Below are 22,460 nucleotides of genomic sequence, written 5' to 3'. Positions count from 1 at the left end.
GAGCAATAGACAGTTGGAACAAGTTAGATGAGAAAGTGGTGTGTGCAAAAACAATACATGAATTTAAAAATAGTTTAGATAAAATGAGATATGAAGACGGGACCTCACGAGCATAGCTCCCCTTCCCGTAAAATACAACTAGGTAAATACACATCTGAAAAAGAACAGCTTTCCTCACAGAGTAATAGACAGTTGGAACAAGTTAGATGAGAAAGTGGTGTGTGCAAAAACAATACATGAATTTAAAAATAGTTTAGATAAAATGAGATATGAAGACGGGACCCCACGAGCATAGCTCCACTTCCCGTAAAATACAACTAGGTAAATACAACTACGTAGGTAAACACACACACACACACACACACACAAAGAATACACACACACACACACACAAACTTAATATGCTCTTATTCAAGATTGGCAGATACAATACAAGAAAGAGATGGCTGGGCAGACTGTGCCTTCCTGGACCTACGAAAGGCTTTTGACAAAGTACCACACAAAAAAACTACTAAGAAAAACTGAACCAATTGGTGGAATATAGGGCAAATTATTGGAATGGATGAAAGACTTATTGAAAGGAAAAAATGAGAGTGGTGAATATACGCAGGAAAGAAAAAAGAAATTATGAAAAAGATATTATAGACAAATGTAAGGATCAACCCAAAATCTTTTACAGATATATAAATGAAAAACTAAAGGATAAACACGAAATAGTGAAATTGCATGAAGGAGAATATATAGATGATACAGAAATGGCAAAAATCATGATCAGACATTTCAGGTCATTTCTTTACAATTGAGAGCTCACAATTTTGGGAAGATCGAAGACAAGAAAGATCGCCCAAAATGGAAGAAATAAAGGTAACACAAAAAAGAAATAAGAGATCAAATAGAAAACCTAAATGTCAGGAAATCGCAGGGACCAGACGGAATTGCAAATTGGATACTGAAAGAGTGTATAGACGAATTGACAGACAAACTATACAAGATAATAGACTCCTCACTCAAATAAGGAAAGGTACCGCAAGATTGGAAAGATGCAAACATAGTACCAATATACAAAGGAGGAAATAGGGAAGACCCTACACATTTCAGACCGGTATCCCTTACAAGCACAGTAGCAAAAATATGTGAAAAAGTCATCAGAAATAAATGGACCAAACACTTGGAGGAAAATAAAATTATAAACCCTAAACAACTTGGCTTTAGAAGTGGAAGATCGTGTACCACGAACCTAATTTGCTTTTAATCGAGATTAATTGAGATAATACAAGAAAGAGATGGCTGGGTAGATTGCGCCTTCTCGGATTTGCAGAAGGCGTTCGATAAGGTACCACATAAAAAGCTAATAAGAAAAATTGAAATAATAGGAGGAATACAGGGTAAGCTGCTAGAATAGATGGACTTCTCAATTGGAAGAAAAATGAGAATGGTACTTAGAAACAAAAATGCGAACTGGGAAGATGTGAAAAGTGGAGTCCCGCAAAGCTCTGTATTGGCTCCTTTAATGTTTTCCATATATATAAATTATATAGATAAGGGAGTAAATTGTTACATGAACTTCTTTGCTGACGATGCCAAATTACTCAAGAGAATGAAAACGGAAGAAGATTGTAGATCGCTACAAGACCTAGACAATATATGGGAATGGATTCAGAAATTTGAAATGAGCTTCAACATTAAGAAATGTAGCATAATACAATTTGGAAAAAGCAAAAATAGAGTATCAGGTCAATACAAAATTGGAAACAAAGAAGTAAAAAAAGTCAATTCAGAAAAGGACCTGGGAGTAATCATCTCAAGCGACTTGACCCCTGACAAACACGTCAACAAATTATTTGGAGAAACTTTTAACTTACTTAGATAAATTAAAGTGACCTTCGGCTACATAGACGAGGAGATGGTTAAAAAAATAGTGGTTACACTGGTAAGACCTAAACTAGAGTATGCCGCAACATTGTGGGCACCCAGCACAAAAAACATAAGAAAATTAGAAAGAATCCAAAGAGCAGCGACAAAAATCACGGCACCTACAATGGCAAATCTGACATATGAACAAAGATTGGAGAAACTACATCTGTCAACACTGGAACAGAGAAGAGAAAGAGGTGATTTATTAATTTAGAGAATTATGAAAAGGATGGAAATCCTCGATAGAGATGACTTATTAAATTGGGACATAAGAGAAAAAAGAGGGCATGAAAAGAAACTAAAGAAGGACACTTATAGAAGAGACCTGAAAAAGAATAGGTTCCCACATGCAGTAGTGATTGATGTCTGGAACAAACTGAACAGAGAAACAGTGAATGCCAAAACTATACACGATTTTAAGAATAAGCTGGATGCGGAGAGATACGAAAACGGGTCACTACGAGCATAGCTCTCGTCCCGTAAAATACAACTAGGTAAATACACACACACACACACACACACACACACACACACACACACACACACACACACACACACACACACACACACACACACACACACACACACACACACGTATATACGACTCGGTGGCGCGGTTAGTAGAGTCTCCGACTGTCACTACGGCGATCCGGGTTCGAATCTTGCCCATGGCTGAAATAATCTCAGTATCGCTGCGCTTCGAGTCGTTACTCCAACTCTCGTGGGCGGGTAGTTGGGTGTGTGTGTGCCTGTAAGGTTACAGCATTACCCATAGATCGGTCATACGAGCTCTGGGCTCTCTTTCGAGAGGGAAACAGCTGCTGATCACGAGTCCAACACGTGATCCAAAGACCATGGTGAATACACACATACACACAAGATTTTAAGAATATACTGGATGCGGAGAAATACGAAAACGGGTCATCACAAGCATAGCTCTCGTCCCGGTAAAACACACACACACACACACACACACACACACACACACACACACACACACACACACACACACACACACACACACACACACACACACACACACACACACACACACACACGTACGTCTCGGTGGCGCGGTTGATAGAGTACTGGACTGCCAGTACGGAGGTGCGGCAGTACTTGGTTCGAATCCTGTCCAGGGCCGAAATTATTTCGGTATCGCTGCGCTTCGGATCGTTACTCCGACTCTCGTGGGCGGGGAGTTGGGTGTGTGTGTGTGTGTGTAAGGTCATAGCATTACCCATAGATCGGTCATACGAACTCTGAGCTCTCTTCCAGGAGGGAAATAGCTGTCGATCACGAGTCCAACACGCGATTCAAAGACCAAGGTGAATACACACACACACACACACACACACACACACGAGAAAATTATAAAAAAATAAAATAAAATAACTAAGCCCACACTAGTAAGACCAAAACTCGAGTACGCAGCAACACTATGGACACCCAGTACCAAAAAGAATATAAAGAAGTTAGAAAGAATACAAAGAGCAACAACAAAACTGGCACCAACTCTTTCCAAAATGATATATGAACAAAGACTGCCCAAATTACAATTACCAACTCTGGAACAAAGAAGGGAAAGAGGAGACTTACTATCTATAGAATTATGAAGGGAATGGAAATCTTATATAAGAATGACTTATTGAAATGGGACAATGGAAAAATAAGAGGACACGAAAAGAAAAAAAGAAAAAAGATAATTATAGAAGAGATATGAAAAAATGGCTTCCCACACAGTGATAGATGCTTGGAACAAATTGGACAAAGAAACAGTGTGTGCAAACACACACACACACACACACACACACACACACACACACACACACACACACACACACACACACACACACACACACACACACACACACACACACACACACACACACACACACACACACGACTCGGTGGCGTAGTATACGACTCGGTGGCGTAGTTGGTAGAGCGCTGAACTGCCACCATAGTGGCCCGCAGTTCTTGGTTCGAATCCTGCCCAGGGCCGAAATTATTTCGGTACCGCTGCGCTTCGGGTTGTTACTCTGACTCTCGTGGGCGGGGAGTTGGGTGTGTGTGTGTGTGCAAGGTCATAGCATTACTCATAGATCGGACCTACGAGCTCTGAGCTCTCTTCCAGGAGGGAAATAGCTGTCGATCACGAGTCCAACACGTGATCCAAAGACCAAGTGAATACACACACACACACACACACACACACACACACACACACACACACACACACACACACACACACACACACACACACACACACACTTCAGCGAATGGACGGCTTGGATGACGTTCTGAAGAAAACTAAAGTCTGTGGATCCCAACGCAAAGAGAAGTGCCTAGTGTTTTTACAGGGTGGGGGGGGAAATTGCTCGTGGAGTAGTGGGAAAGTAGGGAAAGAGGAAAAGGGGAGGGATTAGTGAGGGAAATGGAAGGAAATGAGGAGGGAGTAGACTTGGCCCAGCCAGACAAGCGAAAGGTAAACAAAAGACTGAGCGATGATGAAATGTCTAATAAAAATGTAAAGATTAGAAGTATAGAGAGGAGCAATACAGTAGAAAGTGACGAGAATATGTTCCAGGGATTTAAAGAGGGTGGGGGGGACACAACCCCCCCCCCCGACTGATAAGAATAGAGGAGAGAGTTGATAAGGTGATCGAGGACTTGGAAAGTAGGTTAGGTAATGTTGACTCCATTTTCCAGATAATTGAAAGGTTGGAACAACTAGAGAAGGCAAACAGAAACTTAACTGATGAAATAGAGGACCTAAAAAGACAGTTAGGAAATGTAAAGGAGGAGAATGAGAAATTGAAGAAGAATAGTAATGAAAACAGAGAGACAATAGCTAAAGAAGCTAAAAATTGGAGAACAACCCAAGAAGGGAATAAGGTTTCATTCACTGACATAGTCAAACAGCAATTGAAAGAACATAATGAAGACTCAGTTATTAAAGTGATGAGACAGAAGGAGAATATAGTAAGAGAATTAGCTGACAAAAAGAAATGTATAATTATATTAGGAATGGAAGAGAAACATAACCCAGATAGAACCGCAAGAATCAAGGAGGAAAATCTAAGAGTAAGCAGTTTATTAAAATTAGTCCAGGAAGATGAACCAGAAATTATAAAGGAAATTGAGGAAAAATTCAGACTCGGAAAATATAGTACAGATAAGACCAGACCAATTAAGATTAAATTCAGGTCACAAACAACGGCAGAGAAAATTCTATTCAAAACAGGGAAACTAGCAACAAATGATCAATATAAAAATGTATGGATAAAAAGAGAAATGAATAAGGAGGAAAGAGAGGCAGAAAAGCAGAAAAGACTTGAAGCTAAGGCAAAAAACGAGGAAAGAACGGAGTCAGAGAAAGAGAGATTCTATTGGAGAGTAGTGAACATGAAAATAAAGCAGTTCGACATACAAAAGAAAAACATAAGGGAAACAGAGAACACAATGGAAGTGGCAGAAAACTAAGAGCGTCTTACACAAATATAGATGGATTGATAACAGGATTGAATGAACTGAATGATTATTTGAAAGAAAAAGAACCGGACATAATGGGAATTGTAGAAACAAAATTAAAAGGCCCACTACCACCCAATAGTGTAGGACATGATGCATACAATTATTGGATTAGAAACAGAGAGAAAAAGCAAGGGGGTGGAGTTATGTTCCTGACTAAGAAGGATATAAAGAAGGATATAAAGAATACAGTAGAGATGATTATGATAGAAGTGGAAGACCGAGATAAGAAGAGCAGAAAAATTGTGATCAATTATGTGCCTCCGAAAACAGCCTCATGGGAGGAGAGTGAACATAAAAGTATGTTAGAGGACACAAAGATAGCATTAACTAAAATAATGGAAGACGGAGGAAGAATAGTTATGATGGGCGACTTTAATTGCAAAGAAATCTGCTGGGAAGAAATGACAGTAAAGAGTGGTGATGACTCATGGGGAAATGCTCTACTTGAGATGATTACTGACCATTCAATGACACAATGGATACAAGAGAACACTAGGTATAGAAATGAAGAAGAACCATCGAGACTAGACTTAATAATTACATCTGAACCTAGAATAGTGGACAAGATTGAATATAAAACACCAATAGGTAAAAGTGACCACATATTGATTGAACTGGAACTTAATGAAGAAAAATATATGAAAAGAAATGAACAATATAGAAAAGGAAGAATGATGTATGAAAAAACAAACTTTGATAAAATAAGAGAATTCTTCCAACAAGAAAACTGGGAAGAAATATACAAAGAAGAAACATCAGTGGAAGAGAAATGGAATATTTTGACAAAAATTTACAAAGAAGGAGTGGAAAAGTATGTCCCAAGACAAAAACAAGAAAAAGAATATGTAAAATGCTGGTACAACAAAAGTTGTAGGGAGTTAAAAGACAAAAGAGACAAAGCCTGGACCAGATGGAAAAAAGACAGAAGACCTGAAAAATGGAAAATATATACCGGTTATAGAAATGAATATGTACAAAAGTGCAGAGAGGAAAAAAGAAAATATGAAAAAGATGTTATAGAAAAGTGTAAAGATCAACCAAAACTATTCTACAGATTTGTAAACAATAAACTGAAAAACAAACAAGACTTGGAGAAATTAAGACAAGGAGGAGTTGAATACACTGAGGAAATGGAAATGGCAGAAATTATGAACAAACATTTTAAATCAGTGTTTACAAGGGAAAATATACAACCTGAAGAGATTGAGTGGAAAGAAAAAGTCCCCCATATGGAAGAAATAGAAGTAACAAAGAATGAAATATTGACACACTTGGGTAATTTTGATGTCAGAAAATCGCATGGGCCATATGAAATAGCAAACTGGATTCTGAAATAATGCAGGAATGAACTGGCAGACAAAATACATAGCATAATAAGCAGTTCCTTAAAAGAAGGAAAAGTTCCAGAAGATTGGAAAAAAGCAAATATAGTACCTATATATAAAGGAGGAAATAAAGAAGAACCTACCAACTATAGACCAGTCTCTCTAACAAGTACAATAGCAAAAATTTGTGAAAGAATTATCAAAAGTAGATGGGTAAAATACTTGGAAAAAAACAACGTACTAAATCCAAGGCAATTTGGATTCAGACAAGGACGATCATGCGTCACCAATTTAATATGTTTCTATTCAAGGCTAATAGATATAATACAAGAAAGAGATGGATGGGCTGATTGTGCATTTCTAGACCTAAAAAAAGCTTTTGACAAAGTACCACATAAGAAGTTGCTTAAGAAATTAGAATATGAAGGAGGAATACAAGGTAAATTACTAAATTGGATGGAAGACTTTTTGCAAGAAAGAAAAATGAGAGTAGTGATAAGAGACCAGCACTCAAAATGGAATGAAGTAATAAGCGGTGTCCCGCAGGGAACAGTTCTGGCCCCAATAATGTTTGCTATATATATTAATGATATGGATGAAGGAATTGAAAGCTATATGAGCTTCTTTGCAGATGATGCAAAACTACTGAAAAGAGTGAAAACTGAAGAAGATTGTGAATCACTACAGAGAGATCTAAATAAAGTACAAGAATGGAGTAGGAAGTGGGAGATGGAGTTCAATACAAAAAAGTGTAGTATAATGGAATTTGGAAAAAGCAAAAACAGAATAACAGGATCATATAATTTGGGAGAAGAAGGAATAAAAAAAAGTAGAAAATGAGAAGGACCTGGGAGTCATTGTTATGAATAATATGTCACCTGAGAAACATATAAATAAGATTTTTGGAGAAACTTATAATTTGATAAGAACAATCAAAGTGGCATTTACATACCTGGATGAAGAAATGGTGAGGAAAATCCTAATCACCCTGATAAGACCAAGATTGGAATATGCAGCAACGATATGGTCACCAAGTACAAAAAAATGTATAAAAAAAACTTGAAAGAATACAAAGAGCAATTACAAAATTGGCACCAACACTCTCAAAACTATCATATGAAGAGAGACTACAAAAACTTAAACTACAGACACTAGAGCAAAGAAGAGAGAGAGGAGATTTGATAGCTATTTACAGAATCATGAAAGGCATAGAAATTACTGATAGAGAGAATCTGATAAAATGGGATGACAGAAATACAAGAGGACACGGAAAGAAAATAAAAAAAGACAGCTATAGAAGAGATTTTAAAAAGAACAGCTTTCCTCACAGAGTAATAGACAGTTGGAACAAGTTAGATGAGAAAGTGGTGTGTGCAAAAACAATACATGAATTTAAAAATAGTTTAGATAAAATGAGATATGAAGACGGGACCCCACGAGCATAGCTCCCCTTCCCGTAAAATACAACTAGGTAATTACAACTAGGTAAATACACAATCATGAGGATCTGAAATGTTACATGAGCTTCTTTGCAGACGACGCCAAACTGTTAAGGAAAGTAGAAACTGATAAGGACTGTGAAGCACTGCAGGAAGACCTGAATAAGGTATGGAACTGGAGTCAGAAATGGGAAGTGGACTTTAATACTAAGAAGTGTAGCATAATGGAGTTTGGAAAAAGCAAAAACAGAATATCAGGAAAATATACAATTGGAACCAAGGAGGTAAAGAAGGTAGGATCCGAAAAAGATTTGGGGGTAATGATCACAAACGACTTGTCCTATGACAAACAGATTAACAAAATTGTCGGGGAGGCTTACAACTTGCTAAGATGAATAAAAGTGGCATTTGCATACTTGGACGAAGACATGATAAAAAAAAATTGGTTACACTGATAAGGCCTAGACTAGAGTATGCGGCGACATTGTGGTCACCCAGTACCAAAAAGAACATAAAGAAAATAGAAAGAATCCAGAGAGCAGCAACAAAAATGGCACCTGCATTTGCAAACCTATCATAAGAGGAGAGATTGGCTAAAATGGAGTTACCAACGCTGGAGCAAAGAGGAGAGAGAGGTGACCTACTGACCATCTACAGAATCATGAAAGGCACAGAGATACGCGATAGAGAGGACTTACTAAACTGGGACACGAGAAACACAAGAGGGCATGGAAAGAAAATAAAAAAACATAGCTACAGAAGAGAACTGAAGAAAAGCAGTTTTCCTCATAGAGTAGTGGACACTTGGAATAAACTGGACAATGAAATAGTATGCGCAAAAACCATTCATGAGTTTAAAAGCAAACTAAACACTACGATATACAAAGGCGGGAACCACGAGCATAACTCCCCTTCCCGCAAAATATAACTAGGTAAATACACACACACACACACACACACACACACACACACACACACACACACACACACACACACACACACACACACACACACACACCACACACACACACACACACACACACACACACACACACACACACAGCTCCCCTTCCCGCAAAATACAACTAGGTAAACACACACACACACACACACACACACACACACACACACACACACACACACACACACACACACACACACACACACACACACACACACACACACACACACACACACACACACACACACACACACACACACACACACACACACACACACCTCTCATGGCGCTGTGGTTAGAGCTCTGGCCTGCCACTACGGAGGTCCGGGTTCGATCCTCGCCCGGGGCTGAAATAATATCAGTATCGCAGCGCTGAGGGGTGTTACTCCAACTCTCTCGTGGGCGGGGAGTTGGGGGTGTGTGTGTGAAATAGCTGTCGATCACGAGTCCAACACGTGATCCAAAGACCAAAGACCAAGTGAATACACACACACACACACACACACACACACACACACACACACACACACAAGTTGGAACAAGTTAGATGAGAACGTGGTGTGTGCAAAAACAATACATGAATTTAAAAATAGTTTAGATAAAATGAGATATGAAGACGGGACTCCACAAGCATAGCTCCCCTTCCCGTAAAATACAACTAGGTAAAAGGTAAATACACACACACACACACACACACACACACACACACACACACACACACACACACACACACACACACACACACACACACACACACACACACACATATATATATATATATATATATATATATATATATATATATATATACATGTATATGGAATGTAGGACAAAACGTCCCCAGACAAAACGTCCCCGGACAAAAGGTCCCGAAATCTGCACCCCTAGGACAAAATGTCCCCGATATTTAGGACAAAAGGTCCCCATTTTTTTCAACAGATATTGATTTTTATCAACTGTTTATACATTTTGGGACATAGTTAATTGTGGTTTTATAACAACCCTTAAATTCAGGAGAATCTCTATATATAAACACAAAGTACAATAATATTTGATATTTTATTAAATATCTTATACTCGACCCAACCCATAAATCTATGAGCCAATTGTGTAAGCAAACGTTTCAGAAATGTCAATTGTATTTAGCTAGATACAATGTCAATTGTATTTAGCTTTATTGAACTTATATTGTATGCCTATAAAAAATAAAAAAATCAAGTTAAAAAACAAAAATTCACCACTCACTTTTGTTAACGAATTTCCAAGATAACTTGTAATCGTACTTATTGTTATTTTTACCTATGTGCATTACCTTGCATTTACTTGTTAAATTTCATTAGCCACTTTTCAGACCATTTTTTTATATGTTCATTCCGCCAATTATGAGTACAATTACAGCACACAATAATATTATGCTTTATTGAACTTATATTGTATGCCTATATAAAAAAAATCAAGTTAAAAACCAAATATTCACCAAAAAACATATAAAGGAATAAAGTAAAACACATCTGACAAATTTTTAGAAAAAAAAAAAAAATTGGGGACATTTTGACCACCCACCTAGGCCGTTGGGGACATTTTGACCACCCACCTAGGCCGTTGGGGACATTTTGTCCTAGGGGTGCAGATTTCAGGACCTTTTGTCCGGGGACCTTTTGTCCGAGCACCATATATATGTGCAAAATAACCATAGGAGAAGGGAAACTTGTAGACAGTAAGTACTTTCGTATATTACATCTTCAGACTAAATGCCAGACAGAGTTGTGTTTGTGTAAGTATCAGGTGGTAACCATAGGGTAGGGGGAGGGGAGACAATACAATGCGAGAAAGGGGGATGACCTTACCTCTATCTACCTGACCAACATATAAGGCTCAATCTGGCAGAAAGATCTTGGTAACCATTTGGGTTACCAATTTATCGCATTTAAAATGACCATAGCTTAAGTATATGTTTTTATCAAACGTCCCTGATATTAAGGAGGATTCTATTATGTTCCTATCTTGAATTTTTTTTTTTCCTTTGGCTAAAATTGTTGCCTTAGACCAATCAATATGATGCTTGTATAATGCTTTATGTTGAAATAACGCATTCTTTTCCTGGGCAGATCTCACACTATATTTATGTTGGGAAATCCTTGTTTCAGGTCGATAGAGGTAAGGTCATCCCCCTTTCTCGCATTGTATTGTCTCCCCCTTCCCCCCCCCCCATGGTTGCCACCTGATACTTACATTTAAACACAACTATGTATCTCTGTCATTTAGTCTGAAGATTTAATATACGAAAGTACTTGTTGTCTACAAGTTTCCCTTCTCCTGTGGTTATTTTGCATTTTTGTATCACGGTGATCTGATTGCTTGCATATTTAAAGATAGAGGGCAGGATAGATAAGATGGGGGAGAGGGAGGGAGGGGGGAATTCGGGATTAAGTGGAAGGAAAGAATGAAATGAAAGGAAGTTAGAGTTATAATAGATGTGGGGCCGACCCAATTGCTCGGTTAGTTTATAGTCTTTTGGACTTTATATATATATATATATATATATATATATATATATATATATATATATATATATATATATATATATATATATATATATATATATACATATATATATATATATATATATATATATATATATATATGTAGTTTCTTTGTTTGTTTATTTATTTATCTACTTATTTATTGATTGATTTATTTATCTATTTATTTATTTGTTTATTTTTGCGCATGAACAAATACTGTGGAAATTTGAATATTCCGCCTTTACTATTATTTTAAGATAAAATAAGCAATTTTCATTGAGAAGTGAGAATATCCTACTGTTTATTTGTTGTATGATACTATAGATGAAATATATATAATTTAAAAGTAATAAAAGTGAAAAATAGAATTGAGACCATACAAGACCATACAATATGATCCTTCAATTCCTAATATTTCAGTATGACGTGTGGAGCGTAGCCATGTTGTCTGGTGAAAGTGTGTGCAGGGCGTAGTATCGCAGATTTTGTCACAACTTTGTTGCATTTTGCAACGAATATTGCATAATTTTGTGGAAGGGCCACATAAGGACGTGTAAAAGATGTGGAAAGTAAGAGAGCTTACGGAAAAAGTGTGAGTACCTACATTTTGTATGATAAAAACCCTTCAGTACCCAATTTTCCTACCTGTATCATGTATGTGAATGTAAATATTAAAGGTTTCCTGGTTAGAAAATTTATCACAGCCATTATATTTATGCGAAGAGTCCAAGAAATACAAGTGAAGGTGAACATGATTTGGTTATGACACTGTTAAATTTAAATGACCATGAATATTGACAACAAGGCAACCCGTGAGATTCTGCAGGTGGTGAAGTAATCAACCTCCCCCCCTCTCCTTTCTCAATAATATATAATATGTTCTTTGCCAACGGACTGTTAGAAGTCATAAAATATTATAGGAAATACTCATTGACGGGGGAAGAGTTGAACAGTGCACATTATTCATTGCTGATTTTCTTCTGACATGTTCTTGTACTTTAATCATTAATGACATGAAGGCAACCAAAACTATTTGACTTAGAATATTATTTGACATTTGTCAGTTTTTGAGGAGTGATTACACCCACAATTTTTATTTTTATTTTATTAGCGTATACAAAATAACATATCACTGTGACTATCAGGTTTTGAGTAATTAAACTCACCATTTATTTTATTTTTTAATTTATTTTATTACTCACTCCTCTGGCACTACTGGCCCATTGAGGCCCCTGGCTGCTACAACAAGATGCCTCCAGACTCTCTGATCTGCTGCTAACATATTTTTTTATTAGCATATACAAAATAACATATCACTCCAAACTTAACAGTAGGGTTATTTAATTTTTTAAATAACATTTGTATGTGACTCTTGGTTGTGTAAGGCCAGTGATTTTTATTGAGTATTATTTTTAATTTATTCAGGTGTCAAAGGTCTACAGCTGTCATATTGTTTGTCATACTTTAAACTTTCAGTTAATATAGGGCTTTGGACAGTAATCAGACTTGCCATATCTATATTTTGTTCATATATTTTTTTATCAAACTTTTTAATTATAGATTGTTGGAAACCTTACTGGTAAACTTTTTAATTATAGATTGTTAGAAACATTACTGATAGAAAAATTTTAAGCTAATAAAATTGATCCATCATGACCGAGAGTTCAGGTAATTTTTGTTATCCTTTCTGGGTTACCGGACAGTAATGTGCCTAACTTAAGCTAAGCCAACGTGACCTCACCTTGGCTTGGAAATAACTAAGGAATTATTTTAGAAGTGCACATCTAGGCAATACCAGTATAGCATTAGAAATTTTAGTATTAATTTGATAGATTATAGTATATTAATGTAATATATATTTTTCTTGGAAATCAATAACAAAAAACATTGCTAAAAGCAAATACACTACCAAATGAAGCCGCAAGCATAGGATTGAGGCGCCATGTTGTCGTCTGTCCAGTCCAGTCAATGTCAGTTAGACAGTGGCTTTGATGTTGTGCACCGGGTGTTCTCCAGCTCCAGGTGATATCAATGTGTTGTTACGAAGGCAATAGGGCTGCCTTGATCTTAATGAGAGAACGCTGGGTTCTGCCGTTGTCTGTTAATTGCACGAGCTGCAGTAAACTGTGCTGGTGCTGCGCAGATGAACATATGTGGCATATGTGGGTGTGTGCAAATTACATCACATGCACTAAAAAGAAGCAAAAGAAAAAGTACACTTTTAGCTTTAGTGATTATAAAAGTACTTTTCAGAAAAAAAGTCATATTGAGCCTTGGCAGATGGAATGCTTCATAAATAAGTAGGTTTTGAACAAATTTAGCCACAAAGATGCCATATGCAATTTGCAGTTTTTAGTATTATTTTAGTTGTGTGCACCTATGCGATATAGCATTAGAAAATTAAATGTTAATTTTGTAGGTTATAATACATGATTGTAATATGTGATTATCTTGGCTGAAATAAATAACAAAAGCCTTATGACAAGTGAAGCTACTAATGAACGAAGCTGCCAGGATATAGTCCAGATGTCATGTTGTTGTCTGTCCGGACCAGTCACTGTCAGTTAGATGATGGCTTTCACGTTGTGGTCTGGGTGTTCTCCAACTTCAGGTGACATTAATAAATGCTGTTACAAAGACAATAGGGCTACCTTGGACTTCTTTTGAGAGAGGACACAGGCTCTGGCGTTGTCTGTCAATTGCCTAAATAATTGGGCCATCAGCATTTGTGGTGGCGATGGTGATGACCCAGATGATCTTTAGAATTTGAGGTACTAAATTACTAAATATAGGTTAGGCTAGAATAGATTTCATTTCTTCGACGTTGGCATCTATCAAAACAAACATGATGTATCATTCAACCACCGCGACTTCATTAGTTAATAAATCAGTTTTAGCAACTTTTTTTTGGTATTGATTTCCACCAAGAAAATATCATATTACATTGATGTATTATAATTTACAAAATTAGTAATTAATTTTCTATTGCTATATTGCATATGTATTCTAAAAATTTACCCAGTTTTCATCTTAAACAAGACAAGTGTAGACTAGAGCAGTTTTTGTAGTGAAGTTTGTGAGGAGTTGTATAACCATCAGGAACCAATTTGTGGCCCATGCATTATAGTGGAGATAGATGAGACATCACTTGCAGGCATGCAAACATTGAGAGACTTGTGTCAAAGGTGTGGATGTTTGGTGGGATTGAAAGGAAATCCAAGAAGCACTTCCTTGTTCCGCTCGTAGACCCTGAGGGAGAGAAGAGGAATACAGAAACTTAAGTTCCCATCATTTGCCTTTTGTCAGGCTAGAGTCCATACTTTTTAGTGACTTGGCATGCCTACAGTAACCTTGGAGACATCAGCTATACACACCACGCACTAAATTACTCCAAAAACTTCGTTGACCCAGACAACCAAAAAATACACGCCCAGATTGTCGAGTGACTTTGGTGTGATGTCAAAGAGTGGGTATTGAGGCCTGGAATATGCCCACAGTACTTCCGCCAGTACCCTGTAAAGTACATCTTTTTGAAGCAATGCTGCGGAGCTGAAATACATGTGTTCCTTCAAGCTATACAACAACTTTATTTCCTGCAGTCTGAATGAGTACTAAATCAGGCCATCAGCCTTTGTGGTGATGACAACGACCTGGATGATCTTTAGAATTACAGTTGCTGCAATACTAAATGTAGGTTAGATTAGATTAAAATAGATGAATTTATCATCCATTCTTTTCTTCAACCTCAGCATCTGTCAAAACAAACATGGTGTATTAATCACCCACCATGACTTTTAGTAAATCTCTTCTAGCAACTTTTTTTTATATTGATTTCTGCCAAGAAAAACTCGTATTACATTGATTATTATAATTTACAAAATTAGTATTTAATTTTCAGCCCCTAAGAAAATGAATAAGATTCTAGGACTGATTGCACAATCTTTTGACTTCAGAAGTCCATCTCTCATTGACAAGCACATATGGAATATGCTGTTTCTGTATGGTCACCAATTCTCATTAAAGACATTGTCAGATTGGAAAAAGTACAACGGTGAGCCACAAAACTGATTCCAAATATAAAAAATAAATCATATGAAAATGGACGAAAACATATGAATCTGTTTTCCTTAAAGTGTAGACTCAGAGGTGACTTGATACAGGTTTTTAAGATTCTAAAAGGAATTAACAATATCAAAAGAAACAATTTTCACAATGAGAATCAGGCAAGAATCAAGGGCCTCAAACTGTCAAGAAATAGATTTAATTTGTAAGTGGGTAGAAACAACTTTGCCACTGTGTAGATAATGAATGGAATATGGTCTCTTGCAGTCTCCTTTATTCTTATGAATAAACTTCCTGTAGAGGCAGTCCAATGTAGTTTAGTAAGCTTTAAGAATCATTTAGATAAACACCTAAGCAAGATGCTGTAATGACTCATTTATTTTATATCATTTGTTTTGTCATTTATCTGTTTATTATTTGCTTGATTCTTATTTATTATTATTTACTATTTACCTGTTTATTATTTAACTATACCTATGCATTTATTTATTTTATTTATTATTATTTATAGTATATTTTTGATTGTTTGATTGATTTACTTATTTATCATTATAATTTTTTTCACATCCTACCTGTCCTTTGTAATCCTTATTGCATAGGTGTGCACTCCAATTTTTTTTACCATAACTTGTTATAAAGAATTTGCTCCGAGGTTCTCTTCCTTCACTCTACAACTTTATAAGGGATCTGGGTTATTTCCGCAGGGGTCCACATTATGCCACGTCATTTTTTCTATTCAAGATCAATTTGCCTTGTCATTTCAACCAACTTTTCTTCAGTGAAAACCCACAAATGTGTGGGTTTATTTTTAGAAGTCCACACCTAAATGATATAGCAATATGAATATATAAATTTGATCAATTATAATATATGAATGTAATATATATGTGTGTGTGCATGCTTGCGTGCGTGTGTGTTTGTTTGTTTGTTTGTTTGTTTACCTAGTTGTATTTTATGGGAAGGGGAGCTATGCTCGTGGTGTCCCGTCTTCATATCTCATTTTATTTAAACTATTTTTAAATTCATGTATTGTTTTTGCACACACCACTTTCTCATCTAACTTGTTCTAACTGTCTATTACTATGTGAGGAAAGCTGTTCTTTTTCAGATCTCTTCTATAGCTGTCTTTCTTGATTTTCTTTCCGTGTCCCCTTGTATTTCTTTCATCCCATTTTATTAGATCTTCTCCATCAATCATTTCTATGCCTTTCATGATTCTATAAATAGTTACCAAATCTCCTCTCTTCTTTGCTCTAGTGTCTGTAGCTCAAGTTTTGCTAGTCTCTCTTCATATGATAGTTTTGAGAGTGTTGGTGCCAATTTTGTAATTGCTCTTTGTATTCTTTCAAGTTTTGTTATACATTTTTTTTGTATTTGGTGACCACATTGTTGCTGCATATTCCAATCTTGGTCTTATCAAAGTGATTAATATTTTCTTCATTTCTTCATCCAGGTATGTAAATGCCACTTTGATTGTTCTTATTAAATTATAAGTTTCTCCAAAAATCTTATTTATATGTTTCTCAGGTGACATATTATTCATAATAATGACTCCCAGGTCCTTCTCATTTTCTACTTTTTTTTTATTCCTTCTCCCAATTTATATGATCCTGTTATTCTGATTTTGCTTTTTCCAAATTCCATTATACTACACTTTTTGGTATTGAACTCCATCTCCCACTTCCTACTCCATTCCCATACTTTATTGAGATCACTCTGTAGTGACTCACAAGCTTCTTCTGTGTTCACTTTTTTAACAGTTTGCGTCATCTGCAAAGAAGCTCATGTAACTTTCAATTTCTTTATCCATATCATTAATATATATAGCAAACATTATTGGTGCCAAAACTGTTCCTTGGGGAAAACCGCTTATTACTTCATCCCAGTTAGAGTGTTTGTCTCTTATCACTATTCTCATTTTTCTTTCTTGCAAGAAGTCTTCCATCCATTTAAGCAGTTTGCCCTGTATTCCTCCTTCAGTTTCTAATTTCTTAAGTAACTTCTTATGTGGTACTTTGTCAAAAACTTTTTTTAGGTCTAGAAATGCACAATCAGCCCATCCATCTCTTTCTTGTATTATATCTATTAGCCTTGAATGGAAACATAATAAATTGGTGATGCATGATCGTCCTTGTCTGAATCCAAACTGCCTTGGATTTAGTACATTGTTTTTTTCAAAATACTTTACCCATCTACTTTTGAAAATGCTTTTACAGATTTTTGCTATTGTACTTGTTAGAGAGACTGGTCTATAGTTTGTAGGGTCTTCTTTATTTCCTCCTTTGTATATAGGTACTATATTTGCTTTTTTCCAATCTTCTGGAACTTTTCCTTCTTTCAAGGAACTGTTTATTATGCTATGTATTTTGTCTGCCAGTTCATTCCTGCATTCTTTCAAAATCCAGTTTGCTATTTTATCTGGTCCATGTGATTTTCTGATATCAAGATTACTCAAGTGTTTCATTATTTCGTTCTTTGATACTTCTATTTCTTTCATAGGGGGGACTTTCTCTTCCCATTCGATCTCTTCCGGTTGTATGTTCTCCCTTGTAAACACTGATTTAAAAGGCTTGTTCATAATTTCTGCCATTTCTATTTCCTCTGTGTATTCAACTCCTTGTCGTAATTTCTCTAATTCTTGTTTGTTTTTCAGTTTGTTGTTTACAAATCTGTAAAATAGTTTTGGTTGATCTTTACATTTTTCTATGACATCTTTTTCATATTTTCTCTTTTCGTCTCAGCACACTTGTACATATTCATTTCTATAACTAGTATATATTTCCCATTTGTCAGGTCTTTTGTCTTTCTTCAATTTGGTCCAAGCTTTATCTCTCTTGTCTTTTATCTCCTTGTTTTTTCATACATCAATCTTCCTTTTCTATATTGTTCATTTCTTTTCATGTATTTTTCCTCATTTATTTCTAGTTCTATCAATATGTGGTCACTTTTACTTATTGGTGTCTTGTATTCAATCTTTTCCACTATTTCAGGTTCTGATGTGATTGTTAGGTCTAGTCTCGATGGTTCATCTTCATTTCTATACCTAGTGTTCTCTTGAATCCATTGTGTCATTATGTGGTCAATAATCATCTCAAGTAGAACATTTCCCCAAGAGTCTTCTCCACCCTTTACTGTCATCTCTTCCCAGCAGACTTCTATGCAATTAAAGTCGCCCATCATAACTATTCTTCCTCCATCTTCCATTATCTTATTTAATGTTATTCTTGTGTCTTCTAAGATACTTTTATGTTCATTCTCTTCCCACGAGGCTGTTTTTGGGGGCACGTAGTTTATTACAAAGTTTCTGCTCTTCTTATCTCTGTCTTCTACTTCTATCATAATCATCTCTACTCTATTCTTTCCATATGTGACACTCTTCATGTTTATATCCTTCTTAGTCAGGAACATAACTCCACCCCCTTGTTTTATCTCTGTTTCTAATCCAATAATTATATGCATTGTGTCCTATGCTGTTGGGTGGTAGTGGACCTTTTAATTTTGTCTCTACAATTTCCATTATGTCCGGTTCTTTTTCCTTCAGATACCCGTTCATTCAGACCTGTTATTAATCCATCTATATTTGTGTAGGACACTCTTAACTTTCTGTTATTTCCATTGTATTTTCTGTTTCTTTTTTGTTTCTCTCTGTTATGGTCCATTTCCTCACTTTCATATTCACTACTCTCCAATAGAATTCTTTTTTTTCTGACTCCGTTCTGTTCTCGTTTTTTTCTTTAGCTTCTTGCCTTTTCATTTTTTCTTCCTCTCTTTCCTCTATTAATTTCTCTTTTTATCCATACCTTTTTATATTGTTCACTTGCTGCTAGTTTCCCTGTTTTTGCTAAGATATTCTCTGCTGTTGTTTGTGACCTGAATTTAATCTTAATTGGTCTGGTCTTATCTGTACTGTATATTCCAAGTCTAAACATCTCTTCAATTTGTTTCATGATTTTGGGTTCATCTTCCTGAACTAATTCTAGTAAATTGTTTACTTTTTCTTTTTCCTCTTTAATTCTTGTGGTTCTATTTAGGTTAAATTTCTTTTCCATTCCTAATATAATTATATATTTCTTTTTGTCTGCTAAGTCTCTTACTATATTCTCCTGTCTCATCACTTTAATAACTGAGTCTTCAGTTTGTTCTTTCATTTGTTGCTTAATTATGTCAGTAAATGCAACTTTACTGTTTTCTTGGATTTTTTCCAGCCCTGTGCTTCTTTTGCTATGGCCTCTTTATTGTCTTTATTATTCCTCTTTAATTCCTCATTCTCATCTTTAGCTTTTAACTGTTTTTAATTCTTCTATTTCTAAAGTTAAGTTTTTGTTCGCCTTCTCTAGTTCTTCCAATCTTTCAACTCTCTGTGCAATCTTAGCTACGTCACCAAACCTATTTTCCCAATGCTCGGTCATTTTTTCAAGTTTTTCCTCTAGTCTTGCTAATCAGGGGAGGTTGGTGTGTGTGTGTGTGTGTGTGTACAACACTGAATGGGTCCCAGTGAACAGATATACATTTTTATCAACCACAATACACTTTAATTCTAAGCCATCAACATCGAGAGATTCACGAAGGCCAACATGCAGAAATTGAAACATGGTATGGCTAAGGACTCAAACCCAGGCTAGCACTAACACTTGTCGCATGCTAGTCTGGGTTTGAGTCCTTGGCCCTACCACATTTCAATTTCTGCATGTTGGCCTCTGTGTGTCTCTTTATGTTGATGGCTTAGAATTAAAGTGGAATGTGGTTGATAAAAAATGTATATATATATATATATATATATATATATATATATATATATATATATATATATATATATATATATATATATATAATTTTTAGAAGTGACACCTATGCAACATAGCATTAGAAAATTAAATAGTAATTTTGTAAATTATAACACATCCTCAATTTCTTCTTTTGCACACTGTCACAAACTTAATCAATCCCTCCTCTGATCCTGCCACAAGCATAGTGCTGTCAGCAAACAGCAACTGGCTTATCTCCCAATTTTCTCCATTTTCTTTAACTATCTCCAATCCCTGACCCATTAGCCTACCTTTGTGTTTACATCTTCCACCCCATCCATGGACAAATTGAACAGCCAAGGTGACATAACACGTCCCTGATAAAGTCCCACCTTTACCTCAAACCACTCACTCTCTATTTCTGATTCAAACACAGGCTCTACTATTGTCATAAAAACTCTTGACTGCTCTTAAAAGCTTTCCTCCTATCCCATATATCTACAGTACTTCCCACAGTGCCTTCCTGTCTACCCTGTCATAAGCCTTTTCCAAATCCATAAAGGTCCAAAATACATCCATACCTTTTCCTAAAGCTTTCTCACACTGATAAGACCAAGATTGGAGTATGCTGTGACACTATGGACACCCAGCACAAAAAAGAATATAAAGAAATTAGAAATAATTCAAAGAGCAACGACAAAGATGTCACCAACACTTTCTAAATTGACATACAAAGATTGTCCAAACTGGAACTACCAACCCTGGAACAAAGAGAAAGGGGAGATCTACAGGCCATATACAGAATTATTAAAGGGATGGAAGCCCTTGACAGAGAAGATTTATTAAAGTGGGATAAAAGAAATAGAAGACATGAAAAGAAACTTAAAAAGGATAGTTATTGAAGAGATCTGAAAAAGAATAGTTTCCCACACAGAGTGGTAGATATCTGGAACAAATTGGATAGATGAGGCAACAGTGTGTGCAAAAACTATACAAGAATTTAAGAACAAACTAGATACTGAAAGATACAAAGATGGGTCACTACAAGCACAGCTTCCTTGCCGTATAATACAACTAGGTAAATACAGAAATCTGATCCTTGCAGCCCCTACCTGGCCTAAACCCACACTGTTCTACACCAATTAATCCCTCTGTTCCTCTCCTAATCCTCTCAAAACCCTCCCATAAGCCTTCCCAACTACCCTTGACAAACTGATCCCTCTAAAACTACTACACTCACACTTGTCTCCCTATCCCTTGTAAAGTGGAACTATACAGGCATTCCTCCAGTCCTGTGGCATTCTACCCTCTTTTAAACAAACATTAAATAACCTCACCAGCCAGTCCATCATCACTGTACCTCCCTTTTTTAGACATGCTGCATGACACCCATCCAACCCAGGTGCCTTACCTTCTCTCATCATCTTAACAACTTCCTTCACCTCATCTTTTCTTTTTCTCTTTCATTTTCCTCACTCATCACTGTCCTTTTCTTAACGCTTCCCACCAGGGGTGGACTGTGATGCTAAAGTGGTCCAGGCATTTTTCACTCAGAGAGGGGGTGAGTGGTGAGCAAAGTGAGTTGGGTAATTTTAGGGGTATTTTGAGGCCTATGTAGAGACATAATTGACTGACCTAATTTTGATTGTGTCAGAAAGCCCTGTATCATACAAACCAGTCTCATAACGCTCAACAATATTCAAGCTGATGGAAAGGCTGGTCTCAGCAAGAAATAGATAAGAAATACCTACCTATCCCAATCAACAAGGTTTCAAGAAATGACACTTTACTGACACTGTTCACTCAGAAACTTCGCATAACAAGTACTAGAGGGATTCAGTAAAAAAAAAAAAAAAAAAAAAAAAATAATAGTAATTATGGTTGTTATGAATATAAACAATGATTCAAAAGAAGTCATTGGGACAATCACAACAATGACAAGAGGTGGTTAA

At 36.2% G+C, this 22,460-nt stretch overlaps 1 protein-coding gene across 2 annotated transcripts in view; it reads left to right on the top strand.

Annotated features, from left to right (window-relative positions):
- The first annotated feature begins 12,121 nt into the window (after positions 1-12,121).
- lqfR (clathrin interactor lqfR) overlaps positions 12,122-22,460 on the top strand; it is a 97,625-nt gene continuing 87,286 nt past the window's right edge. For both annotated transcript variants that reach the window (XM_076205157.1, XM_076205149.1), the window contains exon 1: positions 12,122-12,293. In XM_076205157.1, coding sequence (XP_076061272.1) covers positions 12,262-12,293 — 32 coding nt within the window. In that variant the 5' untranslated portion in view covers positions 12,122-12,261. The remainder of the gene's footprint in view (positions 12,294-22,460) is intronic.

This window comes from Oratosquilla oratoria, chromosome 2, assembly GCF_046742065.1.
Source record: "Oratosquilla oratoria isolate Oo_2021 chromosome 2, ASM4674206v1, whole genome shotgun sequence".
In the NCBI taxonomy this organism is placed as follows: domain Eukaryota; kingdom Metazoa; phylum Arthropoda; class Malacostraca; order Stomatopoda; family Squillidae; genus Oratosquilla; species Oratosquilla oratoria.
The sequence above is the reverse complement of the archived record's forward strand: the minus strand, read 5'-3'. Positions and strand labels throughout refer to the sequence as shown.